General features: G+C 28.0%; 9 protein-coding genes across 9 annotated transcripts; 6 read left to right on the forward strand and 3 right to left on the reverse strand. All coding sequences in view use genetic code 12, as the record gives it.

The window, feature by feature from the left end:
* Positions 1-160: 160 nt before the first annotated feature.
* MET8 (bifunctional precorrin-2 dehydrogenase/sirohydrochlorin ferrochelatase) lies at positions 161-1,322 on the forward strand (the record flags this gene model as incomplete). Its single annotated transcript, XM_064879746.1, has 2 exons — positions 161-702; positions 811-1,322. Exons 1-2 carry the CDS (start codon positions 510-512, stop codon positions 1,320-1,322), a joined length of 705 nt encoding a protein of 234 aa, XP_064741768.1. The 5' UTR covers positions 161-509.
* Positions 873-3,096, reverse strand: PRO2 (glutamate-5-semialdehyde dehydrogenase). The gene has a single exon (XM_064883562.1). The coding sequence runs from the start codon at positions 2,648-2,650 to the stop codon at positions 1,328-1,330; it is 1,323 nt and encodes a 440-aa protein (XP_064741769.1). The 5' UTR covers positions 2,651-3,096; the 3' UTR covers positions 873-1,327.
* Positions 3,097-3,283: 187 nt separating this feature from the next.
* On the forward strand, positions 3,284-7,646 carry RJT21DRAFT_92132 (aminophospholipid-translocating P4-type ATPase). The gene is made up of 2 exons (XM_064885663.1): positions 3,284-3,565; positions 3,683-7,646. The coding sequence occupies exons 1-2, from the start codon at positions 3,430-3,432 to the stop codon at positions 7,522-7,524; spliced, it is 3,978 nt and encodes a 1,325-aa protein (XP_064741770.1). The 5' UTR covers positions 3,284-3,429; the 3' UTR covers positions 7,525-7,646.
* Positions 7,608-9,354, forward strand: GCD2 (translation initiation factor eIF2B subunit delta). Its single transcript, XM_064883563.1, has one exon. The coding sequence runs from the start codon at positions 7,691-7,693 to the stop codon at positions 9,254-9,256; it is 1,566 nt and encodes a 521-aa protein (XP_064741771.1). The 5' UTR covers positions 7,608-7,690; the 3' UTR covers positions 9,257-9,354.
* A 98-nt stretch (positions 9,355-9,452) lies between these two features.
* RJT21DRAFT_4958 (uncharacterized protein) lies at positions 9,453-12,065 on the forward strand (the record flags this gene model as incomplete). The annotated part of the gene is made up of 1 exon (XM_064884823.1): positions 9,453-12,065. The coding sequence occupies one exon, from the start codon at positions 9,453-9,455 to the stop codon at positions 12,063-12,065; it is 2,613 nt and encodes an 870-aa protein (XP_064741772.1).
* A 124-nt stretch (positions 12,066-12,189) lies between these two features.
* On the forward strand, positions 12,190-13,871 carry RJT21DRAFT_17403 (uncharacterized protein). Its single transcript, XM_064883564.1, has one exon. It carries the CDS (start codon positions 12,313-12,315, stop codon positions 13,774-13,776), a length of 1,464 nt encoding a protein of 487 aa, XP_064741773.1. The 5' UTR covers positions 12,190-12,312; the 3' UTR covers positions 13,777-13,871.
* A 119-nt stretch (positions 13,872-13,990) lies between these two features.
* Positions 13,991-19,806, forward strand: ECM29 (Ecm29p). Its single transcript, XM_064880951.1, has one exon. It carries the CDS (start codon positions 14,084-14,086, stop codon positions 19,652-19,654), a length of 5,571 nt encoding a protein of 1,856 aa, XP_064741774.1. The 5' UTR covers positions 13,991-14,083; the 3' UTR covers positions 19,655-19,806.
* On the reverse strand, positions 19,733-20,783 carry UBI4 (ubiquitin). The gene is made up of 2 exons (XM_064883565.1): positions 20,279-20,783; positions 19,733-20,050 (listed from the first exon to the last, which is right to left on the reverse strand). Exons 1-2 carry the CDS (start codon positions 20,727-20,729, stop codon positions 19,812-19,814), a joined length of 690 nt encoding a protein of 229 aa, XP_064741775.1. The 5' UTR covers positions 20,730-20,783; the 3' UTR covers positions 19,733-19,811.
* A 943-nt stretch (positions 20,784-21,726) lies between these two features.
* Positions 21,727-23,024, reverse strand: RJT21DRAFT_4962 (uncharacterized protein; the record flags this gene model as incomplete). Its single annotated transcript, XM_064884827.1, has 2 exons — positions 21,727-22,883; positions 22,961-23,024. The coding sequence occupies 2 exons, from the start codon at positions 23,022-23,024 to the stop codon at positions 21,727-21,729; spliced, it is 1,221 nt and encodes a 406-aa protein (XP_064741776.1).
* Positions 23,025-23,310: the final 286 nt, after the last annotated feature.

The following is a 23,310-nucleotide window of genomic DNA, read 5'->3' on the forward strand; positions in this document are numbered from 1 at the left end:
GTGCGCGCCCCTCTCAGTAAAGGTTTTGAAACATTGTATGGTAATAATTAAGGGCTCATATGTATATTTAGTAATACTTAAGAAATTGTTATCACTTAAACTTTTCTCTGCAGGCATCTTTATTATTATTGCTGTAGAGTCTAATATATGGTGCATTAAGCTTTTGAGAGTTATTTCTGGAATATACAAGTCATTATATGACCAGCCGATATTGTGTAAGGGTTTAGGTTATAGGGAATGCTGGTTAAATCAATCGTGTGTATCCTGATCAATAGTATGAATAGTATGAGTAGTATGCGTAGTGGAAATCATCATGAAAACAATTGTGCCTGACATGTTATGATGATAACATGACATACTCGTATGATTTACTAGTATTAAATTGAATATCTTAAACCCTTCTGTAGTGTATTTCATTTTTTGGTTGCGTTTTGCGGAGAGACTCGCGGTGTTTGAAAAATTATCGAACCCATCTCAACTAGATCAAAGTATCTATTGTAGAGGTAAGCATGTCTGAATCTCAATCAAAAGGGTCTCTACTTTTAGCCTGGCAAGTCAAAGACAAACATTGTTTAGTCATTGGAGCAGGAGATGTGGCCTTAAGTCGAATCAATCATCTTGTAATAGCTCAAGCCAAAATTACAGTTATAACAGGTCAAAATGGTAATATTCATCCTGATATTATTAAATTGAATGAACAAGGTAAATTTGAAAATTATATTATTCGAAATTATATTCCTAATGATTTACTTATGTATAAAATTACCAATCAAGTACTGATAACGAATCTTGAAGATATTAATAATGAAGAAATCTATTCAAAAATTCAAGCACAAATAAATAATGAAAATTTTGAAATCGTATGTTGTTGTATTGATGATTATACATTATCAACTGCTATCTATTATCAATGTAAGTATCTTGGAATCAATTGTAATATTGCTGATAAACCTCATCTCTGTGACTTTTATTTTGGATCTATGATAAATGAGAAAAATCTTCAAATTATGATTTCAACTAATGGTCAATCTCCAAGATTATCAAAATTAATTAAAGATTCAATTCAAAAACAATTCATAAATGGGGTAGATTTAAATATTGCTGTAGAGAATTTAGGAGCTATACGAGCCAAATTACGAGAACTAAAACTTGTTGATAAAATAGATCCAAACGATAATTTACCAATTATTGAAAAGAGAATGTCATGGATTAAAACTTTAACTGATATGTACACTATAAAACAATGGAGTTCTAAAAGATTATTACAACAAGAAATAGAAACAATTGTCAACTATTTTCCTGATTTCCCTCCATCAATTTAAAAAGTTTAATATTCTAAATCTTCATGAACAAATGTTTTTGAACCTCCAGCTCCAACATATTCAGAAACAATATGTCCATTACCTTTTAATTGATATTGATAACTCATTAATCCTTCTAATCCTACAGGACCTCTAGCATGAATTTTATTAGTACTAATTCCAACCTCAGTTCCAAATCCATATCTAAATCCATCAGCAAATCTAGTAGAACAATTCCAATATACACCTGCACTATCAATACCTTTTAAAAATTTATTGGCTGTCTCTTTATTTTCAGTAATTATACAATCAGTATGTTTAGATGAATGATAATTTATATGTTGAATTGCCTTATCTACATTATCAATTAAAGTGACGGCAATTTCAAACGATAAATATTCTTTATCGAAAGAATCATCTTCAACTGATTGAATATATGTTTCATCCTTAAATTCAAGGATATCATTTTTAATTTCATCTGTTACATGAACAATTACTTTTGCATCTACCAATGATTTTATAATAGAATTTATTTGATTCTTAGATACTTTTGAATTAATTAAGATTTGTTCAACAGCATTACAACCAGCAGGATAATTTGTTTTAGAATCAATTATAATTTTAATGGCTTTATTTAAATCAAATTCTTCATCAACATAAATAGAACAAATTCCATCAGCATGACCTAAAACTGGAATTTTAGTTGAATTTTTAATATTACGAACTAATTCATTTGAACCTCTTGGAATTACTAAATCAATATATTTATCTTGATTTAATAAATCACTAACTTCACTTCTCAGTTCAATTAATTGTATAGCATGACTAGGAACTTTGGTTTTTTCAGCTAAAATATTTGAAATTACTGAACTCATAGCTCTAAATGTTTGATAAGATTCTTTACCACCTTTAAGAATAGCTGAATTACCTGATTTAATGGCTAAAGCAGTAATATTAGCAATAACTTCTGGTCTTGATTCAAATATTATTAATAATGTTCCAATAGGTGCAGTTATTCTATATAAATTTAATCCATCATCTAATTTTCTAGCTAAAGTAATTTTACCTACTGGATCTTCTAAATTAGCTACATCTAATATTCCTTGTAACATACTATCGAATTTACCTTTATCTTCTAAATTTAATCTTTTAATTAATGATGAAGATAATTCATTCTTAATAGCATTTTCCAAATCAACTCGATTAGCTTTTAAAATCTCATCTTTATGAGCCTTTAATCCATCATGAATGGCTTGTAAGGCAAAAGATCTTTCGTCATTACTTAAAGTTTTTAATATTCCAAATGCAGATGAGGCCTCTATGGCTATAGTTTCTGCTGCTGAAGACATCTTATACGTATAACTGAGTTTAAAGCCTTATTTAAAGTATATAAGTAAATATCTAATGATGATTACTTCTCCAATTTTTCAGCTATGACTCAAGTCGTGTGTCGCATACCAATTTTATTCCAGATAACATGAATATGGTGTCAGATTTAGAGTAAATTAGTAAATTTCAATAAAAGATTGGTAATGTAATTACTTTATAACTAAGTAAGGTTATCCGTTTAAGTATTAGTATTAGTATTTATATTTAATACTCTTCTTCTTCTCTTTCTATATAAACCTAATCTCTACTACTGTTACGAATTAATAGATCAGTTGATTACTTTATACTTTTGCTTATCTAACTAAGAAACGAATACTTCCAAACGACAAGCATTGATTCTCATGCACATAAACAGTTAGATACGAATATATATACAATCATACTCAATGTACTAATTAACTACTAGTTTAACTATTGATTCTACACTACATATCACGATGCGACAAACCAGACGAATACAGGCAACTCGAACAGAATGCTCTTTTTTTTCTGGTCTTCGCACTGTCCGGCATATACCCTCGGGCTATAGCGAAGTGATCTCGAAACCTGAAGGCTGAAGAAATACTATTTGAATATTTTATAATAGATTGATAATTATATCTATAAGTAGTCAGATTCAATTGCTTTGTTCATATAAGTACAAATCTCGGTTTTGTGTTTAGCCTTTCAGTTTCTGTTTCAGTTTTGATTTCCGAGTGAATTTGAAAAAGGAACCAATTACGAAAGGTCTTAGCATACAATGTCGTCGTCTTATAATGGAGCGAAGTCTAGGACTAATCCTTTTAATGATGCGTCTAATCTTATAGATTTAGATTTAGAAGCTAATTCCAATTTGCATCCTCCCCATAATGGACATCCTTCATCATCTACTAATGGTATTGGTATTACTGATAATCCGTATGGAGAATTAAGTCACCAACAGCAATATACTAGTACTAGTACTAGTACTAGTAATGGAGTTAATGGTAATCCATTTTCAGATCCTCAACGAGTAAATGGTAATGGTAATAGTAATGTTAATATTAATCCATTCGGAAATGATGATTTTGATGATGATGATGACGATTTTAATTTATCAGATGATGATTATGATCATCATAATACAACATCCGGAACCTATGATACGTATAATAATCATAGTACTAATAATTCTCGAGAAGTTCCATTATTAAATTCTACCAATGGGTCAAAACCTAAGAATTTCCGATTGTTTGGATCCAATAGAAATCAAGATTATATAGATATGACTAATAACAATAACATTAATAATAATAATAATAATAATAATAATAATCAAGATGTTGGTGGACTGACTGATTTTGATATTCGAAAGATATTTCGAAAGTTAAATGTATTTTCAAGATCAAATAAAAATACCAAAAATCCAATTGATCATGGTCCAAGACATGTTCATATTTTAGATCATCAAGCTAATTCATCATTTGGTTATTATGGAAATCATATTTCTACTACTAAATATAATATTGCAACATTTTTACCTAAATTTTTATTTGAACAATTTAGTAAATATGCTAATTTATTCTTTTTATTTACTTCAGCCATTCAACAAGTACCGAATGTATCACCAACAAATAGATATACTACAATTGGTACATTAATTATTGTTCTTTTAGTGTCTGCTATAAAAGAAATTTCTGAAGATTTTAAACGAGCAAATGCTGATAATGAACTTAATAATACTCGAGTTCAAGTTCTTGATCCTCATACTGGAGAATTTATTCATAAAAAATGGATTCTGGTTAAAGTTGGAGATATAGTTAAAATTAATAATGAAGAAGCATTTCCAGCAGATTTATTATTAATAAGTTCATCTGAACCAGAAGGATTATGTTATATTGAAACAGCTAATTTAGATGGAGAAACTAATTTAAAAATTAAACAATCTAATCAAGAAACTGCTAATTTATTAAATCCTCATGATTTAGTAAATAAATTATCAAAATCAGAAATTTTATCTGAACAACCAAATAGTTCATTATATACTTATGAAGGAACTTTAAAAAATTTTGAAAATATTGATGTACCATTTAATCCCGAACAATTACTTTTAAGAGGAGCAACATTAAGAAATACTCAATGGATTCATGGAATTGTAATATTTACTGGTCATGAAACTAAATTAATGCGTAATGCAACTGCTACTCCAATTAAACGTACAGATGTTGAAAGAATTATTAATTTACAAATTATTGCATTATTTTGTATTTTAATAGTATTATCACTTGTATCATCAATTGGAAATGTTATTAAAAGTACAGTTAGTAGAAGTTCATTAACTTATTTAAATTTAGAAGGTACAAGTACTTCAAAATTATTCTTTCAAGATCTTTTAACTTATTGGATTTTATTTTCAAATTTAGTTCCAATTTCATTATTTGTTACAGTTGAAATTATTAAATATTATCAAGCATTTATGATTGGTAGTGATTTAGATATGTATTATGAAGAAACTGATACTCCAACTGGAGTTAGAACTTCATCATTAGTTGAAGAATTAGGTCAAATTGATTATATATTTAGTGATAAAACTGGTACATTAACTAGAAATATTATGGAATTTAAAAGTTGTTCAATTGGTGGTAGATGTTATATTGCTGAAATTCCTGAAGATGGTCAAGCCCAAAATATTGATGGAATTGAAATTGGTTATCATACATTTAGTGAAATGTATCAAGAATTAAGAAATACTTCACTGGAACAATCAGCTATAATTAATGAATTTTTAACTTTATTAAGTACTTGTCATACAGTTATACCAGAAGTTAATGATACAACAGGTCAAATTAAATATCAAGCTGCATCACCTGATGAAGGAGCTTTAGTTCAAGGAGCTGCTGATTTGGGATATAAATTTATTATTCGTAGACCAAAAGGTGTTACCATTGAAAATACTGTAGCACAAATTAAATCAGAATATGAATTATTAAATATTTGTGAATTTAATTCTACAAGAAAGAGAATGTCAGCAATTTTTAGATGTCCTGATGGAATTATACGACTCTTTTGTAAAGGAGCTGATACAGTTATTTTAGAAAGATTATCAAAGGATGAACTTCAACCATTTGTTGAAGCAACTACAAGACATTTAGAAGATTTTGCAGCTGAAGGTTTAAGAACTTTATGTATTGCATCAAGAATTATTAGTGAAGAAGAATATCAAGATTGGGCAATTAAATATCATGAAGCTTCAACTTCATTAGATAATAGAAGTGATAAATTAGATTCAATAGCTGAATTAATTGAAACTAATCTTTTCTTATTAGGAGCTACTGCAATTGAAGATAAATTACAAGATGGAGTTCCAGAAACAATTCATACATTACAACAAGCTGGAATAAAAATTTGGGTTTTAACTGGTGATAGACAAGAAACTGCCATTAATATTGGTATGTCATGTAAATTACTTAGTGAAGATATGAATATGTTAATTGTTAATGAAGAAACTAAAAATAATACTCGATTAAATTTAGAAGAAAAATTAACAGCTATTAATGAACATCAATTTGATTTAGAAGAAGGAGCTTTAGAATCTTCTTTAGCATTAATTATTGATGGACGTTCATTATCATTTGCATTAGAACCAGAATTGGAAGATTTATTTATTCAATTGGGTAGTAAATGTAAAGCTGTTATTTGTTGTAGAGTATCTCCATTACAAAAGGCATTAGTTGTTAAAATGGTTAAAAGAAAGAAAAAATCTTCATTATTATTAGCTATTGGAGATGGAGCAAATGATGTATCAATGATTCAAGCTGCCCATGTTGGAGTTGGAATTAGTGGTATGGAAGGTATGCAAGCAGCTAGAAGTGCAGATATTTCAATTGGACAATTTAAATATTTAAGAAAATTATTACTTGTTCATGGATCTTGGTCTTATCATCGTATATCAAATGCAATTTTATATTCATTTTATAAAAATTGTGCATTATATATGGTACAATTTTGGTATGTATTTGTTAATGGATTTTCTGGTCAATCATTATTTGAATCATGGACTTTGACTTTATATAATGTATTTTTTACAGTATTTCCTCCATTTGTTATAGGAGTATTTGATCAATTTGTTAGTGCAAGATTATTAGATCGTTATCCACAATTATATCAATTAGGTCAACTGAGAAAATTCTTTAATGTCCCAATATTTTGGGGTTGGGTAGTTAATGGATTTTATCATTCAGGACTTATTTTCTTATGTTCATTTTTTATATTTCAACATGGAGATCAACTTTCAAGTGGTCTTATAGCTGATCATTGGGCTTATGGAGTTGCAGTTTATACAACTTGTACTTTAACTGCTTTAGGTAAAGCCGCATTAGTCGTATCAATGTGGACAAAATTTACATTATTTGCAATTCCTGGTTCATTTATATTTTGGTTAGGATTTTTCCCAATTTATTCAATTATTGCTCCAAGAATTCATATATCTCGAGAATTTTGGGGAGTTTTAAATGCTACATATCCTGCTTTAACATTTTGGGCAATGGTATTTGGTTTACCAGTATTATGTTTACTTCGAGATTTAGTATGGAAATATTATAAAAGAAGTTATATACCAGAAAGTTATCATTATGTTCAAGAAATTCAAAAATATAATATTCAAGATCATAGACCAAGAATGGAATTATTTCAAAGAGCAATTAGAAAAGTTAGACAAGTACAAAGAATTAAAAAACAAAGAGGATTTGCCTTCTCACAAGTTGAAGATAAAAATCAAGAAAAAATTGTAAGACTTTATGATACTACAAAAAAGAGAGGTGCCTTTGGTGAGTTATCTGAAGGATCAGGATCAGAAATTAAATTATCACAATATTAAGGGGAGAGAGGAGTATTGTGTATCCCTTTTGTATATAAGTACACGACCCACCCATACAGTTTTTTTTTTCAACCGTATAAATTTTTTTTAACATCTCTGAGTCAGACTATATAGCTGATGGTAATAGTTTAATTAATTAATTATATTTAATTTAAATACCATAGAAATGAGTGAGAATTCAAAGCCTGTAGAAGCGAGTGGGAGCGTTGAATCGGAAGGTAAAACCCTTTCAAATAAAGAGTTGAAGGAATTGAAAAAGAAAGAAAAAGCAGCTAAGAGAGCCGCAGAGAAGGAAGCTAAAGGTATATCAATTGAAGATCAAAAGAAGATTGCTGAACAAAAAATAGAAAAGAATAAGCAAGTGACTACTAATACCAAATTAAAGAAACAATTAAATCAAACATTAATAAAAGTTGAAGATAAAAATCGAATTCCATCACTTTTCAGTCATTTAGAAACTCGAGAACAAAGAAATGCTCAATCTCCTTCAATTTCTCATATTGTTCATCCTGCAATACTTTCATTAACTTTAAAATATTCATCTTATAAAATAGTTGGTTCAACATCTCGATTAAAAAATATGTTACAAGCTTTTAAAACTGTAATTAATGATTATAAAACTCCAATTAATACAACATTAACAAGACATTTAACTGGTCATCTATCAGTTCAAATTGAATATTTGAAAACTGCTCGTCCGTTATCTGTTTCAATGGGTAATGCAATTAGATGGTTAAAACAAGAAATTTCTCATATTTCAATTGATACAACTGAAATTCAAGCTAAAGAAATTTTAGTATCAAAAATTGATGATTTTATAAAGGAAAAGATTGATTTTTCTGATCAAGTTATAATTGAAGCTGCTTCTCAACATATAACTAATAATTGTACTATTTTAACTTATGGTCATTCTCAAGTTTTAGAAGAATTATTTAAATATTGTGCTATTGAACAAGATAAAACTTTTAATTTAATTATTGTTGATTCTCGACCTTTATTTGAAGGTAAAAAATTATTAATTAATTTAGCCAATACTTATAATATACCAGAAAGTGATGAGCCAGAATCTGATCTTGAATCAATTTCAACTAAAGGTTTTAAACAACATCCAATAACTCAACTGAATCTTAAAATTCATTATGTATTATTAAATTCATTATCTCCTGTAATTTTAGAAGATGTTGATTATGTATTTTTAGGTGCTCATGCTATGTTATCAAATGGTCGACTTTATGCAAGAGTTGGAACTGCATTAATTGCAATGATGTGTCATACTCGTAATATTCCTGTTCTTACATGTTGTGAATCAGTTAAATTTTCTGATAAAGTTCAATTAGATTCAGTTACAACTAATGAACTTGCAGATGTAGATGATTTACTTCAAAGTATTAATTCTAAAAAGCCTCCACAAAAGAAATCATTTGCATTAGAACAATTTATTAAGCAATGTGAAGAAGAAAAGAAAGCAGAAAATAAATCAAATTCAAAGAATAAACAGCAACAACAGCATCAACAACAACAACAAAAGAAACTGGGAGATATTTCAATTAATGAAGATCTTACTACTGATGAATCACCCATTAAAAATTGGAGAGATATTCCAAATCTTAATATTTTAAATATCATGTATGATTTAACTCCTCCAGAATATATTAAGAAAGTCATTACTGAATTAGGTTCTTTACCACCATCTTCAGTTCCTGTTATTTTAAGAGAATATAAGAATACATAGATTTTAAAATAGTTATAGATGAATTTATGTAAATAAACAATTACTATAGAATAACTTTTTATGGAAAGCTTTTCCTATTTGTACGTTGGACACGACCCCTTGAAACATACGCAGTAACTCCAAAGGGTATTTGCAGCTAAACTGGTGCCTTGATTATCATTACAGGGGCTATTACATATCAGTTTCAACTTAAATCATGAAGCTTACGGAGATTATCACTTTCCGTTATGCTTATAATGCGTTGGTACCCGTGATGGATGGTGTTATACAGCCATTTATCATTAGCAGGGAATGTAGTGATCAGTATTATAAGCTAAAGGATGAATTAGAGGAATATTTGAAATCTCCTGATATAACTGAAGTAGATAAATTGTTGGAAGAGTTTTGGTTACTTGATTTAGTCGAAGATGGACGTATCGAAAGGGATTATGCATTAAAAGTTCTTTTACGTTTAGTGAATTTTCACTTATCACTCAACATAGAAATGGAGACTAATGAAACTCTTAATCAAGTCATAGATTCATTCAACTGTGGCAGTCTTCATGTTTTTCAGCAATGGTTCCCAAACGACACGAGATTCATAGTAAGTTATTTTAACTTCACTATATCGTTAAGCCTTCAACTTCCAAAGATTGAATCATCTAAACCAATTCAAAAACAAGTAAATGAGAATCGTCCACATAGTATGACATCTGTATTAGGCAGCTTTTATCCTATTTACGGTGATATTAAGAATTTTGAATTTGATGAATCTAGCCTAAAACTTGTTAAAGAACAAATTCTAGGAATTGATCTAAAAGGTTCTTTTTCTTTCAATTCATTTGATAATGAAAAATCAGTTGCAAGTGCTATTCATATTAATATGACTAAGCGGATCACTGAATTGTTAAGCCGCATTTACAAAGAATATATTAATGTTGCACAAGAACTTGCTGTAAGAATGCAGATTTCATCTACAAAGAGAGAAGTATCTCCTGATTTACTGATTAATTTTAAACATTTTTCAGTTCCTATGGAAGTGAAATATTCGAATATTTTAGGGTATATAAATAATTGCAGATCTAGAAATATTTCAAAGAAGTCATATGCTTTTATTGAAATATTTGGTCAATTAATAAGGTTTGCTATTATGAAGAAGTGTCCTTATGTATTGTTATCAAATTATGAAAATACTTTAGTAATAGATTTAGAAAAACATGAACTTGGTGATTTTATTGGACAAAACCTCTGCAGAGTTTTAAGATACCTCAAATGTTCAATTTATAGTCTTGATGAAAATAGTTCAAGTGTCTATTCTTCATCATGCAAATTATTTATGTTCTTAAATGGTTGTTACAATAGGAAAGAGTTTATGGAAGAGGAAATGTCAAATTTCCAAGAGAAGGCTATAATAAAAGAAACCGCAAAAAACTACATAACAAAAGAATTCTATGGTGCTATAGATAGAGTTTTGAAAGATATTGTTGAATCATATATTCAAGATGCACCTTTAGATATTGAAGTTTCATTTGCAGGTACTGTAAATCTGTCAATGGTTGTTAATTATGATTCAGGAATTGAAAATTTTAAAGAAAGGGAATCATTGAATGAATCATTGATTGATTCTGACGACATTGACATATCAATTAATAGCACAGTAGCTTCAATGGTGATTAGTAAGTACAAACCTGATTTGGAAAATATCACTAATAGGTTTCTGAAGTTTTACTACGAAGAATCAAAAAAAATGATTAAAAGTAAAAAGTGGTTGAACTATTCTATGGAAGATTTCCAAAAGCAATTTATAATTACTAGAATTTTATCAGGTGCTAGATTGAATTCGAGAAATAGCTCGATATTTAAAGTAAAAGAAAAGAAAAGCGAAAAGTTAATGATCCTAAAAGTGGTTGACCCTGTTAGGTCAGCCATATTTACAGAAGCCGACTCTGTAATAGAGGGTAGTATCAAGACTTCGTTTAAGGCATTTTCACGAGAAGTACAGTCTTATATGAAACTAAAATCAGTTAAAAATATTCCTTATTTGGTGAGTTTTGGATTTTTAACCAATCCTTCAATTGATAAGTTGGTGGAAGATTTGACTATTAAACTGGATGAAATATTACCTATATCCGGTTTCTATATGCTTATGCATATTATATCAGGAAAAAGGTTAGACAAATTTGAAGGTAGTGATAGTGAAAAGCTCCAAATTTATGAAAAAGGTGTTGAGATAATTAACCAATTTCATACTTTAGGAGTTTTTCATAAGGATATAACCAAGAAAAATGTGATCATTGAAACTGGAACACCTACATTTTTGGATTTTTCAATCCTGGCTTTGAATGAGAGACGCAAAAAGTGGAGAATACCTTATAGAAATAATAATGAAAAAACTAAAGAAATTTTTATAAAAGAAGAAGAAGAAGGAAAAGAAGATGATTATTATGATGATGATTATTATGATTATTATGATTATTATGATGATGACGAGGATGATGAAGGAGAAGAAGAAGAACAAGTAATGAAAGAACCAAATGATTTAAATATAGAAGAAGAAGAAGAAGAAGATGATGATGATGATGATGATGATGATGATGATGATGATTATTATTATTATGATGATGATGATGATGATTATTATTATGATGACGAGGATGACGAAGGGGAAGAAGAAGATCAATTAATGAAAGAACCAAATGATTTAAAGGTAGGGTCAGAAAAAAACACAAAATTAGCAATGAAGGACCATCTTGATTGGAGAATGGCTGTTTTTTCATCATCAGAGATTCCTAACCTGAGTAATAGAAAATCTAGATTGAAGAGAATATAAATAATTGTGGTTGTCTTGCTATTTATTACTTTTGCTATTTATTATTTTTGCTATTTATTAACTTTACTATTTATCAGTTTTGCTATTAATTTTTTTATTTAGATAAGTAAATAAATGCTGCGAATTTTGAAGAAATTTACTTTAAACTTATCCTTTAAACACGACCCCTTCAACCTAACGCAGTTATTTGCAGCTAAAAAAGGAAACTATCGTTTCAGTGGCTGTATTGCCAGTTTCAACTTAAATCATGAAGCTTACGGAGATTATCACATTAGACTACGCTTATAATGCGTTGGTACCCGTGATGGATGGTGTTATACAGCCATTTATCATTAGCAGGGAATGTAGTGATCGGTATTATAAGCTAAAGGATGAATTAGAGGAATATTTGAAATCTCCTGATATAACTGAAGTAGATAAATTGTTGGAAGAGTTTTGGTTACTTGATTTAGTCGAAGATGGACGTATCGAAAGGGATTATGCATTAAAAGTTCTTTTACGTTTAGTGAATTTTCACTTATTACTCAAGATAGAAATGGAGACTAATGAAACTCTTAATCAAGTCATAGATTCATTTAGATGTAGTGGAATTTTTAGGAAATGGTTCCCAAACAAGACGAGATTCATAGTAAGTTATTTTAACTTCACTATATCGTTAAGCCTTCAACTTCCAAAGATGGAATCATCTAAACCAATTCAAAAACGAAAAAAAGTTCATTCCTTAAATCAAATATTAAGAAGATACCAAAAAAAAGATACTTATAGGTCCGAGAATTTGCATTGGCTGGGTGTTTTACCACTTAATTTAGGTACCTTCTATCCTATTTATGGTGATATTAAGGATTTTGAATTTGATGAATCTAGTCTAAAACTTGTTAAAGAACAAATTTTAGAAATTGAACTAAAGACTTATTTTTATCACAATTCATTGTATCATAAAGGATCAGTTGCTTATGCTATTACTGATAAATTGACTTGCTGGATCACTTCCTCATTGTTAAGCACAATTTACAATGAAACTATTTATTCCACTCAAGAATATTCATTTAAAAGGATAATGGAAAGAGGAGAGAAAATAGTAGAACCAGATATAGTTCTTCAATTTAAAGATTTTGCAATACCTATAAAAGTGAGATATTCGAACATTTTAGACTATATCAATAATTGCCGTCCTGAAAAGATTTCAATGAATTCATTTGGCTTTACTAATATATTTGGTCAATTACTATGGGATGCTATCTCGACCAAGTGTCCTTATGTGTTATTATCAAATTATTATAATACTTTCGTAATAGATTTAAGAAACCATCACCTCAATGACTTTAATGATCAAAACTATTGTAAAATTACAAACTTGAGAGGAGTCCAATGTTCAATCTATAGTCTTGACGAAAATAGTTCAAGTGTCTATTCTTCATCATGCAAATTATTTATGTTCTTAAATGGTTGTTACAATAGGAAAGAGTCTATGGAAGAGGAAATATTGAAATTCCAAGAGAAGACATTGATGAAATCTGAAATTAGAGATCATCTAACAAGAGAGTTCTATGATGCAATGAATAGAGTTGGAAATAATTCAAGTTTATGGATTCAAGATCCACTTTTAGACGGTGATGCCTCATTCACAGATCCTGAAAAGCTGACCATGGTTATCTATTACAGTGACTCCGAAGAGACACACGTAGAAGAAAAAGATGAAGAAGATGAATAAAATGTTTCTGATATAATTTGTAGTTTTATAAATTGAACGTAAATCAATGCTGCCTTTTTTTAAGTAATTGCTCTTCTTACTATTTCTACCCTCGGCATTTGACACCGACAGATTAGTTGCGTCTCTATGTTCAATTCGGAGTGCGACACCGAATTTTTCACTATCTGATTGAACGGGAATATAATTTGCCTTTGCCTTTGCCTTTGCCACCATTAAGCGTTATTATTATAAAAGTCAGATTGCAGCCACTCTAAAATAAAGTTATTAAAAGTATTGGTTAACAAACATTTAATTTTATAGAATAAAAATGGCTGAAAATGAATTGTCACTAATCAATAAGGTGGAATTACGTATAGCATTAGCCGAAAATGATAAGCAATTTGAAAGTTCACTTCAATTATATCTTGCCCCATTATTATTAAAATTAGCTAGTCCTCATGGACAAGTTCGAAGTTCTATTCTTAAAATTATTCAACAACTTTTACCTCGAATAGCTGCAGCAAGAACTATTAAATTACCTTTAGTAGCCTTATTAAATCAAGTTAAAACTCCTAATATTTCTCCAGGTTCAGATGCTACATCATTAAGATTATTTTCATTAATATTTGTTTCACGAGGAATTGAAAGATTATCTGATTTAGAAAAGAAAGATTTAATTCCAATTGTAATTGAAGGTATATCTAAATTTCCTGGTAATGTTTCTGCAAGATTATTTAATGTATTATGTAAATTACTTGAAAATTGGAAATCTCCAAGTTTAGATACTGAAGATTATAATAATATGTCTAGATTTTTACATTTTATTGATAATCCAAATGATGAAAATTATTTATCTCAACTTATAAGTAAATTCTTTTTATTACAAGCTACTCCAAATGGTTCAATTGTTTTACCAGGTTTAAGTATTTCTGATAATGAATTCTTTAACAAAGATGCTGGAATACAATATAAGACCAATAATGAAATCTTTCAAATTAAATTAAGATTATTAGAATTCTTAAAGGCAGGATTTAAAGATGAAAATTTAGTTATACCATATTTAATTGCATCAGTTGATTCATCATCAATAATTAATGATTCTGCAGAAGTTTTACTTAAAAAATTGACTATAAATTATGAAGATGAACGATTAATTAATAATCTAGTTGATTTATTTTTAGGTGATCAAACTAGACCACCAGTTTCTGCAACCGTACAAGAGAAAATTATGCAAAATTTATTGAAGAGTAAATTAGTTACCACCATTCCACGAGTGGCTGAAATTAGTAGTATTGGATTAACATCAGAATATTCTCGATTAAAGCAATCAACAGTTCAATTTATTAAATGGGTTAGTAGTAATGATAGTGAATTTTCAGAAAGTCAAGCCAAAACTTTACGAGAATTTAATCTGAATATGGCAAGTCAATTAAGAAATAATTTAATTACTGAAGGATGGCCTCAATTAGATTCATCCCAAATTAAAAATTATTCAACAAGTATTTCTCAAAGACAATTACAATATGAAACTCTTGGAAATATTCTTCGGTCAAGTCCCGAATTAATCTTGGATGATATATCATATATTGAATTTCTTTTCCAATCATTAGAAGGTGAATTACCTGATTTAAGAGCTACTATACAAGATGCATTATCTAGTTTAACTGTACTTTTACCTCAATTATCAAGTCAATCAAAACAAAATCTTAAGATTCTTGTTAAACGATATTTATCACAAATGAGTAGTGATAATTCAGAAAATTGGCATTCTTGTCGTTATGTAGCTATTAAATATATTAATAGTTCATTCCCATTTGAAGATTCTCAAGCTCGATATTTATGTATCTTAGGAACTGCCAAAGAAAATCGTTCAGATACAATTGAAGAAGCTATTAAAGGTTTACATCCTCATTGGTTTAATATCTTACAATCATCTAATACATTAGAATTTAAATCAACTCGAGATTTATTAGGAGAAAATTCTAAAGTTGTATTTCCAACCTTTGAACAATTTATTTCTGTATTACAAAATGAATTAACTGAAGCAAATGGTACCAATAATACAATTTATCAATCACTTGCCAAGGGGATTAAATTTGGTTTACAAATCTTAGTTATGCAAGCCATTTCCAATTCCAATTCAAATTCAAATACGGTAGTAGTTACTGATGAAGATTGGGAAATAAGATTAGATAAAGCCTTAGAAGTTGATAAGACTGTTCAACAACTTTTAGTTGAGGAAATTAAACATATTGCTGAATCAGATATTAATATGACTGATAATCAAGAAAATAATATATTTAATCAATATTTATCCATAATATTTAATACATTAATTGGACAATATTTTGATACAGCCAGAATATCCTTAGATATAACTTATGTGGAAATATTTACAAAATTAATTACATTCTCACCTCCCAGAGTAATTGAACAATTAATTCCATTAATTGATAAAATTATTGAATTAATTAATAAACAAGTTTTAAATGATAAATCATTATCTTTAGTATGTAATTCCTTGGGAATTATTTCTAGTCATCCATATATTTCTCGAGATTATTTACTTCGATTATTTAATCAATTAACTATAAATGATATCCCATCTTATATGGTAAAGAATAGATTATTAACTATTAGTTATCTTATATCAAGACTTTATTTAAGAAAAAGAATTGATATTATTGATACTAGTGAATTAATTAAATTTTGTGATATTCTATTAAATCATCTAAAGAATGTTGATTCATCATTATATTATACAGTATTAGAATGTATTAATCAATTAGCTATTTTTGGAGTTCTAGGACCCGTCGTTAATCAAGAATTAAATTCATTTGTTTTACAATTTATTGAATCAATTAAACTTAAAGTTAAGAAATGTGATGAACAATCGGTAATTACATTATCTTATTTAACTTTAGCACTTGGTAAATCAACTTCAACTAGTGAAGAAATTAATCAATATGAACAAATGATTTATGATACTCATATATCTAAACAAGTTGAATATACTTTTACAAGTGGTGAAGCATTTCTGGTTATGGGATGTGGATGGCAATCAACATATTTAGTAAAATATCTTGATATTCAAGGTGAAGATATAATTTATATTCCAAATGATATTTCTCGATTATCAATTATATTACAAGTAGTCTTACAAGCATGTGCAAATACAAAACCAAGTTTAAGAAGAGCAGGATGTATTTGGTTATTATCATTAACTCAATATTGTGGACATTTATCAATAATTCAACAAAAAAGTTCGGAAATTCATATATCATTTATGAGATTTTTAGCTGATAGAGATGAATTAATTCAAGAATCTGCTTCAAGAGGTTTAAGTTTAGTTTATGAAATGGGAGATTATGATTTAAAGGATACTTTAGTAAGAGGATTATTAAAATCTTTTACTGATTCAAGTTCAACAACAAATTTTACTTCTGGATCAATTGATAAAGATACTGAATTATTTGAACCGGAATTATTAAAAACTAATGAAGGATCGGTATCAACTTATAAAGATGTTTTAAATTTAGCATCTGATGTTGGAGATCCAAGTTTAGTTTATAAATTTATGTCATTAGCTAAATCTTCAGCCTTGTGGTCTTCAAGAAAGGGGTTAGCCTTTGGATTAGGTTCAATATTATCTAAAGCTCAATTAGATAAGATGTTATCTACTAATAAAAATTTATCTAATCGATTAATTCCTAAATTATTTCGTTATAGATATGATCCAAATACTTCAGTACAAAAATCCATGAATGATATTTGGAATGCATTAATTTCTGATACTTCTAAAACTGTTAAAGAAAATTTTGATATAATTTTACCAGAATTATTGAAGGGGATGGGGAATAAAGAATGGAGAGTTAGACAAGCCAGTACAGTTGGATTAAGTGATCTTGTACAAATTGTTTCTATTGAAAGTTATGAATATAAATTAGAAGAAATTTGGAATATGAGTTTTAGAGTTATGGATGATATTAAAGAAAGTGTTAGAAAGGAAGGAATTAAATTAACTAAAAGTTTAGCGACAATTTTAGTAAGAATTATTGATCCCAAGAATAAATCATCAGATTCACCACATGAATCAATTGATATTTTAGAAAATTTAATTCCATTTTTATTAGGTAATAAAGGTTTATTAAGTGATTCTGAAGATGTTAGAAATTTTGCCTTAGATACTATACTTAAAATTTGTAAAACTGGGGGGAAATCAATTAAAATTTATGTACCTAAATTAATTGAAAATTTTATAAATTTAATGTCAACATTAGAACCAGAAGTTATTAATTATTTAGTATTAAATGCTGATAAATATAATTTAAAATCTAATGATATTTATGCAAAAAGATTACAAAGTTTAGGACATTCACCAATGATGGATGCAATTGAAAAATTATTAGATGAATTAGATGATTCATTAATGGAAGATTTTATTAATAAATTAGAATCGGCAATTAAACGATCAGTTGGTTTACCATCAAAAGTTTGTGGTTCAAGAGTATTGGTTCAATTAGTTAGTAAACATTATCATTTAATTAAACCATTTGGTGATAAATTATTAAAAGTTACTATCCAACAAATTAAAGATAAAAATGATACTATATCTTCATCATATTCAACTGCTGCAGGTTATCTTTGTAAAATTTCTCTGATTTCATCAATTATAAATTATTCAAAATTTATAAATAAATTATATTTTGAAAGTGAAGATGAAAGAAGTCGAGAAATTGCATCAATTGCTAGTGAAAATGTTTCAAAATATTGTGGTCATGATAAATTTGAATTAATTGCCAGTGCATTTTTACCATTATCATTTATTGGAAAGTATGATAGTAATAAAATAGTTAAATTAAATTTTGAACGTGAATGGATTGAAAATACTAGTGGTAGTAATAGTTCAATTAAATTATATATGAATGAAATTTTAGAATTTTTTAAAATTTATGTTCAATCGAATAAATTTGAAATTAGAAAGATTTTAGCTACTTCAATATCTAATTTAAGTAATTTAATTGATAATTCAAATCAATTATCTTCAGAAACAATTATTGAATTATTAAAACTTTTATTAGAATCTAATAAGGGTAAATCATGGGAAGGTAAAGAATTAGTTTTTGATTCTTTAATATCATTTTCAATTACTTGTAAAGAATTTTTAAGAAATCCATTGCAATTGGAATTATTAAATCAAATTAATCGAGTTATAATTGTTGAAGCAAAGAGAAGAAATAAAACTTATCAAAAACATGTTATTAAACTTGTTGGAAAATATATTCATGAATTTAATAATGATAATTTAGAAGTTATTGAAATTTATATAACAATTATGGGTCAAGTATTACTGGATAATTATAGTTTAGATGAAGATGAAGATGAAGATATGACTAGTGATAATGAAGATTTAAAATTTAATCTTACAACTAAAGAAAATCTTGATCTTGAAGAATCTAAATTATCATTTATAAAGAATCTTGGAGAAAGTTTTTATATAATTAATGATAAACAATATAATCATGAATTAATTGAATTTATATTAAATCAATTCTACAGTATATTTCATTCAAGACTTATTACAAATACTTGGAGATCAAAATTACAAGTAATGGAATCATTACTGAAAATATTAATTCAATTAAAGGATTCTCATCCAATAAAGGAAATTGATAATATCTTTAAGAATTGGATTCAATTAAGTGAATTATGTTTAACTAATGATAATATTGAAAATGTTAAAATTCAATTCATTAGATTATCTTCAAATTTGCAACCAATTTTAGAAGATTTGAATGAATTGAATAAGCTCAATCAAGTTATTGAGAAATTAAATCAATTTAAACAAACTGAAACTTCAAGTATTATTCATACTGAATTAAGTAAATTTTTTACATAATTACATAGAATTAAATATAATTTTAAAGGTTACACTATAATAGTGTAAAGGAAAATATATTAATTAGATAGCAAAAAGCTCACTATATATTATTTAAAACATCAACCATGTAACTTTTTTCCAACCTTTAAAAAAAATTAGCTTTCACCTAAAACACTTATTGACCACCTCTTAATCTTAAGACTAAGTGTAAAGTGGATTCCTTTTGGATATTGTAGTCAGATAAAGTTCTACCGTCTTCCAATTGTTTACCAGCGAAAATTAATCTTTGTTGATCAGGTGGAATACCTTCTTTGTCTTGAATTTTAGATTTAACGTTGTCAATGGTGTCTGAGGATTCGACTTCTAAGGTAATGGTCTTACCGGTTAAAGTCTTGACGAAAATTTGCATACCACCTCTTAATCTTAAGACTAAGTGTAAAGTGGATTCCTTTTGAATATTGTAATCAGATAAAGTTCTACCGTCTTCCAATTGCTTACCAGCGAAAATTAATCTTTGTTGATCAGGTGGAATACCTTCTTTGTCTTGAATTTTGGATTTAACGTTGTCAATGGTGTCTGAGGATTCGACTTCTAAGGTAATGGTCTTACCAGTCAAAGTCTTGACGAAAATTTGCATACCACCTCTTAATCTTAAGACTAAGTGTAAAGTGGATTCCTTTTGGATATTGTAGTCAGATAAAGTTCTACCGTCTTCCAATTGTTTACCAGCAAAAATTAATCTTTGTTGATCAGGAGGAATACCTTCTTTGTCTTGAATTTTAGATTTAACGTTGTCAATGGTGTCTGAGGATTCGACTTCTAAGGTAATGGTCTTACCAGTCAAAGTCTTGACGAAAATTTGCATACCACCTCTTAATCTTAAGACTAAGTGTAAAGTGGATTCCTTTTGAATATTGTAATCAGATAAAGTTCTACCGTCTTCCAATTGTTTACCAGCAAAAATTAATCTTTGTTGATCAGGTGGAATACCTTCTTTATCTTGAATTTTGGATTTGACATTATCGATAGTGTCGGAAGATTCAACTTCTAAGGTAATGGTCTTACCAGTTAAAGTCTTAACGAAAATTTGCATTGTGATATAAGTTTATAAATTTATTATTAATTGATTGATGGAGTTAAAAGAAAGAAGTTTGATGATAATTCGAAATGTGGCGACAATTTCCTCCCTTTATATACTTTGCTGGTTTCCGCTTAAGCATAACATCCTTGCCTCCATACTTATTGCCTCCAACGCCAACCAAATTCCCTTTTCGGTATCCACCCCCTATTTTATCATTTTGTGGTATATGTAATGGAAATTTCTATGAATTTCTTTTTAATTTTGTTACTGTTAACTATGGAGAGATCACGTGAAACGTACAACACCTAAATATTTTGTTATAAAAATACCTCATTCGTCTTGACAAAACGACTTTAAATTTCTTTTTTTTTATGTCGAATATTTAGAGTTTGAGTCATTCTTCACTTATCACTGACACAGTTCCTGTCTGTAACCGCCTTTCGTTGTCACCATACAGGAACTCATCGCCTGTTTAATTAGATTCTAATTTTATAATTCTATCATGTGGGGGAAAATCAAAACAGCTGGCTGTTAAAAATGGTATGATTCTAATAACCTATGCGAATAGGAGTTTGTCTTTAGACATTGCATAGATAAATGACTACATATATACGTATAACGATCGGATTAATAAGCTAAACTTAGATCAATGTAAGCGAATTCTAGCAATTGACGATAAAAGAGAACGTGTATATTAAATAGTTATTTAACCCTAAAAAATGACACCTGATATAAAGGTAAAGGAGTTGAACCTTAACGTTTAAATTAAACGTATAAAGTGTTAACGATGATACGTTTTGTATGTAAAGAGTGACCGAAATAATTAATCATAACCAAAAAAATGCAGTTTGCTTATCTATGAAACAGTACAGTTTTCCAGTTAGTTTAACTTATTTTCATGCTTTTAGATATCCGATAATTTCTTTTATTTTATTTTATGTTGTTATGTTATGTTATGTTATGTTATGAAAAATTAGACTAATTGTGTTCTTTTGCAATTGATTCAATTCTATGACGAGAATGAAGAATAAGGACTATTATGATCGTGATGATGATGATGATGGTGATCTTCATGATTTTGATCATAATTATGATGATGACTTTTTGAACTTGACCGATGACTTTTATGAGGTGGAGGTGGTGAATAATTATAATTCAATTGATTCATTGTTATTGAATCATTCTGTTTAGGTGGAGTCATTGGTTCAAATAATGCTTGATAATCATGTTTTGTAAAAGGATTATTATTATATGAATAGTTTATATTATTATTATTATTATGATAATCATCTTCTTCTATTATATTAGTTAAAGTATTATTATTAGATGAAGAAATTGAGTATGAACCGTAATCTATACTATTTGATCTCTTATGACCATAATGAGAAGGAGGAGACATTGGAGTTGAAGTTTTATTATTATTATTATTATTATTATTATTATCACTACCTACCAATGTACTATTATCAATTGAATTTCGTTTAACACCTGGGATTGACATATCATATCTTAATTTATTAAAGTTTAATTTATATTGATTCAAATTATTCACGTTTTCGAATAAATTTATAATTTTAACCAATTTAAATTTAATTGAATCCAAGTACTTCGTAGGAATAGGGATAATTTGAATATTAATTAATATTGGTGTTAAGTATTGATTATAAATCGCTTTAATCCATTTAATGAAATGAGGAGATCCATTTTGTATTAAATATAGTATAACTGTTAAAGTTTTTAAGAGTTGCAAATAAGATGAATCATGAAGGTCAATTAATGATGGTTTGGTTGAAGGTAAAGAATTTGATCTTTTAATTACGGCTATACCGGAGGTATTACTATGAGGATTTAAGGTTGAATTTGAACTTAAATTTGAATGTGAACTTAAATTTGAATTTGAATTTGAATTTAAAGATCCACTACTATTACGACGACTACCTGAAGAAGTTGACTTTTCACTAGTTGAACGTCTTAATGAGAAATTTCTATTAGGAAGATGTAATCCATTAAGATGACTATTATTATTTGATTTTGCATCAAGATTAAATACAGAAAGTCTTTTTATAATTACATTCTCAATAGTCGATAATGAAGAATGATCAAACGATAATCTTGCTAATTCAATAAGTTCATGATTATAAGGACCTAAGGGTTCACTACTTGTTGCTAGACAAATTAAGTTAGTATTCAATGAATGAACCAAAAAATTAAACTAAAAGCAAAAAAAGACAAGATTTACCTACCATTCTTAATTCTTGATTCAGTTGAATTAGTTAAGTTCTTTAAAGATTTAAATAGATCAATCATTTCATTTTATTTCATATCATTATAAATATATATATTAAAGTAAAAGTACTACTTTTAATTATAAGATAATTACGTATTTATATATAATTATAATTACTTAACTATATACGATATAATAATAATATACATGATGCAATGAGATACAGTATAATAACTATTGCGGTCAATTCGGATGAGAGAGCATAGTAGTTAAGCCTAATTAAGCCAATTACTCTAATACGATACTGTACAGTGTACAGGCACAAATCCAGTAACAGTACAGTACCGTACAGTACCGAGATGGAAG

Source organism: Scheffersomyces amazonensis (genome assembly GCF_036850825.1).
Source record: "Scheffersomyces amazonensis strain UFMG-HMD-26.3 chromosome Unknown RJT21scaffold_1, whole genome shotgun sequence".
In the NCBI taxonomy this organism is placed as follows: domain Eukaryota; kingdom Fungi; phylum Ascomycota; class Pichiomycetes; order Serinales; family Debaryomycetaceae; genus Scheffersomyces; species Scheffersomyces amazonensis.